The sequence below is a fragment of the Teleopsis dalmanni genome, chromosome 2 (genome assembly GCF_002237135.1).
Source record: "Teleopsis dalmanni isolate 2A chromosome 2, ASM223713v2, whole genome shotgun sequence".
Classification (NCBI taxonomy): domain Eukaryota; kingdom Metazoa; phylum Arthropoda; class Insecta; order Diptera; family Diopsidae; genus Teleopsis; species Teleopsis dalmanni.
The window spans coordinates 214166821-214170773 of NC_051847.1; the positions used below are offsets into that span (position 1 = coordinate 214166821).

The following is a 3953-nucleotide window of genomic DNA, read 5'->3' on the forward strand; positions in this document are numbered from 1 at the left end:
CTTATGTTATTCGCTGATAATGAAGATGATTAACCATAATCTATAAAAGTGTAATTCAATTTATGAAATCCAAATATTGCTCATTATAAATATTTTTATTAATATCAAAACTCATATCTGAATAGCAGTGGCGTAACAAGATTGTGTTAGAGGGTAGCCATTATTTTTGCAGTATATTATTTGTAGTTTATATTTGTAAGAGAGGAATCTATCTCCGAAGCATAGATACACCACTGCTGAGTAATTTGGGTAAGCATAACACATCCGAAACCATTTACTCGTAGTTATCAAATTGAAAATCACATTTCTTGATGTTTCATTTCATATTTGAAGACCTCCAAAGTTAATATTTATGAGGGATCACCTATTATCTAACACACGCAAAGTAATACTTTTCTACATGTAAGATCCATTTTAGATATTGAATATTTGTACTATATTTAATACATGTTTATTCTTATTTCTTGATTTAATATCAATTTAGTAGTCTCGCATTAATGTTGAGTCAAGGTTGGATTGAGTTAATTTTTTTATTCGGTGGACTGTATATGATTATTACTATAGCGTTAAACATAAAAAAAACACACTTAGGATTACAGTTTTTATCAAATTTTAATTTCATTATATTGTTTTAATTTTACTATTTGTGTGAAATACAGTTTGATTCGAATGTCTTCCACAAAATTTCTAAAGTACTGAATACTTTTGATCGCTTTTCAGCATATAGCTGGTTAGGTCATAAGACTGTCCGGCTTTGATCCGGTGACTGCTCGTTCAGGAGCTCTTATACTCTTCCGAAATTAAGATGTCCTCAAGAGCTAACATTTTAGTTTGCATTCGAAAGGCAGACTGTCTTCTGTTCAGTTAGGGCCGAAAATTAACACAAAATATCAGTCGCGATCACAGTATTCTGTTCTGCGAGAGCCAGTCCTATTTTATATTAATTTATTATATTTCTGGCAGTTATGATAAAGAATATTAATGTTTATAGAATATGTTTGTATAGTAAAAATCAGGGAGGTATACAATTACTAAGAATACATCAGGCTTTTTATTTCTCCCTAAAAACTGGCACATAAACCTAACGCTTTATTAAACAAATAAATAAAATATCCGCGAGTGACATTTATAATACAATTCAGAATTTAAGAGCATACTTCAATACCTAGAAGATATGGATTTCTACAACTGCGATCACTAATTCTGCAGTCATTGACTTTTCCTAATCGTTGACTACTGATTGAAATTTGTGTTGACTGCATTGAATTCAGCGTATTCTTAATATAATATAAAGTAATAACATTATTAGACGGATAGGTTAAGATATTCAATTGGATTTGAAGTATTAATTAATTAATTAGAAGTATTAATTAGAAGAACTTAATTATTATTTTATTGTACAAACTTTATGTTACATATTTCTAACATTCAATTGACATCTAACATTTCATTGGTAATCTTTTCAATTTAATTACATCTTAATCCAATAATAATCGTAGTATTTAATATAACACATAATATCTTCATCTCTACATCAGTATACATAGATTAGTTTTAATGCCATGAGTTATACTGAACTTAATCCGATTCACATGTTCTTTCCATGCAAAACAGATAACCTCTTCAAATTTTTAAGATTTCTTTTTTATTTTTTTCTTTTTAATTTCACTGCCTTATAATAATAGCTTTTTTTAAAAAGCAAATTATTGTTTTAGTAATCGCGCTTTTCAAAACCCTATAATATTAATAACCATCCGAAATACTTATAGGTTTCTCATACCTGAACTTTTTTAATAATTTTCTTTAAAAATAGATTCAAAATTTTAACTTTCAGTCATTTTTATTGAATTTTTTATAAATTTTTAAAAATATAGATATGATATATTTGTTTGATATATTGCATTTGACTTCTAAGTTTATAGGTCACGTTTAAATGAGGCAAAAATCTCACTTCTTGGTGGCGCACTTGCACGAGTCACCGCAACCGCAGTTGGTTTGCTTCTCAGTAGCGCATTTACAACCTAAGAAGAAGAAAATTAAATAATTATTAAATATAATATAAAAAAATATAATATAATATTTTATGCATATTTTATTTTATTATAATTTCATTGAAAATCTCTTACCAGATCCGCATGGGCAAGGCATTGCTTTTGATATTTTTTTAAGTTTCCTTAGAACTTCTTGGAGTTTCTTTGAATTGCACTTCTTGATATGCACTGATGTGTTTCGGAGATATTTCAGTTATTTTATAGACCTACAAACGTTTGAATTGGAGTTTTCAAACCTTTTGCACTCGGTGCATTGTTAGTTTCGTGGGCCGAGTGCAAAATTGTTTACTTTTCTGTTGTTGTGAGGTTTATTGTTTATATTTACACTGATAAGGTTTAATACCTTAATTTTTGATGACATTATAAAAAATCATACTTGTAGTTGTGTTTGTAATTTATTTTAAAAATAATTCAAAGGAAGTTATATTAAAAGTTGTAAAAATATGTATTTTGGATCTTTTTAAACATCAATAAAACATTTTAACTTAACAATTTGCCTAACCAATGTACTCAAATGCTATTGAAATGCAAAAATGATTAAAATAATATTTAAAAAAAGTTATTATTCAATTAGATTTCATCATTTATCCATAAAAGACATTAAATTAGAATACATTTTATTAAATAACTTCACATATAGTATTGGAGAGATAGTCCTGATAGTTACGGTCAAAAATAAGGAAATATTCTACTATAAGTCTTTTCACCAAACCTCTAAAATATATTTTAGGATATAGTAAATTTACATTATTGGTAATTATATTTCATAACTGTTCCGAGCTAGTCTTCAATAAAATCATTTTATTTTTACTAATGTAATATTATACTATTAATATAATATTATACTTCCATATAAAAAGTATACTAAATTCAGAAGAAATTAAATTATAATTTATCAATAATAATTAAAATCCATTTAATTATTCTGTCATAGGTATTTTTCCACTAATAGATTAATTAATATTAATAGGAATATACATAGATATGTACATACATATATAGATTAGAATTACTATCATCCTATGTTGCACACCACCCGTTTTGCACTCTGCACACAGATATACCCTAAATTTATTAAACGAGGGCCGTGTGCAAAAGTTTTTATCTCTAAAATCAAGTCTCCATAATTTTGTGCTTATAAAACTGTAAACATTTTTTATTATAGATCAGTGAGAACCCAAAAGTTCAACGCGACTATCAAAATTAGTAGAGAACTTTAGCTGAGAAAGCTTTTCCAGTAGATTTCAATAAACAATAAACAATAAACAAAAAACGTCATCAATATGCCTTGCCCATGTGGAACCGGTAAGTTGAACTGATAAGAACTGAAGTTATCTGTAAAATATTGTTAATGGGTCTATCGGTGTTATCAAGAATTACGTAGTTATGCTACTATTTATATATGTATTTTTATCAATTTTATTTTTATATAAATTTTCGTTAAAATTTTTATTTACGTTTTTGATTTTTTCTCATTTTCAGGTTGTAAATGCGCCTCTGAGAAGCAGAGCAATTGTGGTTGTGGAGCTTCATGCAAATGCGCCAGTGCAAGCAAATGAAGATACTTTAGCTTTCATCGTTCAATAGTTTAAGATTTGTCATCATATTTCATTAATTTTGATTCGGATTCACATCTACAAACGACGTCAATTTAATGACTGAAATTTGAACCCAACATCGTCTGACTAGCTTTAAGGCTTATTTTTAAGTTTATTTACTTAAACCATCTTATGCGCAGTAGCATTTCAATTGAAAAGTAATTAAAATAAAAAAAGTTAAATAAATAAATAATAAAAAAAAATGTGTTTGAAAGAATATATCAATCAACAATTTTTAATATTCATACAGAAGAATATACAGAAGAAATTAATTTTGGAAATTAGACTAATTTTAATTAATTAA

The 3953-nt window shown here is 26.9% G+C and overlaps 2 protein-coding genes across 2 annotated transcripts in view; one reads left to right on the forward strand and one right to left on the reverse strand.

Annotated features, from left to right (window-relative positions):
* Nucleotides 1–3953, reverse strand: part of LOC119676703 (cadherin-86C-like) — a 373671-nt gene that overhangs the window by 202953 nt on the left and 166765 nt on the right. The window lies entirely within an intron of this gene.
* On the forward strand, nucleotides 3212–3825 carry LOC119681366 (metallothionein-1-like). The gene is made up of 2 exons (XM_038094538.1): nucleotides 3212–3356; nucleotides 3534–3825. The coding sequence occupies exons 1-2, from the start codon at nucleotides 3335–3337 to the stop codon at nucleotides 3608–3610; spliced, it is 99 nt and encodes a 32-aa protein (XP_037950466.1). The 5' UTR covers nucleotides 3212–3334; the 3' UTR covers nucleotides 3611–3825.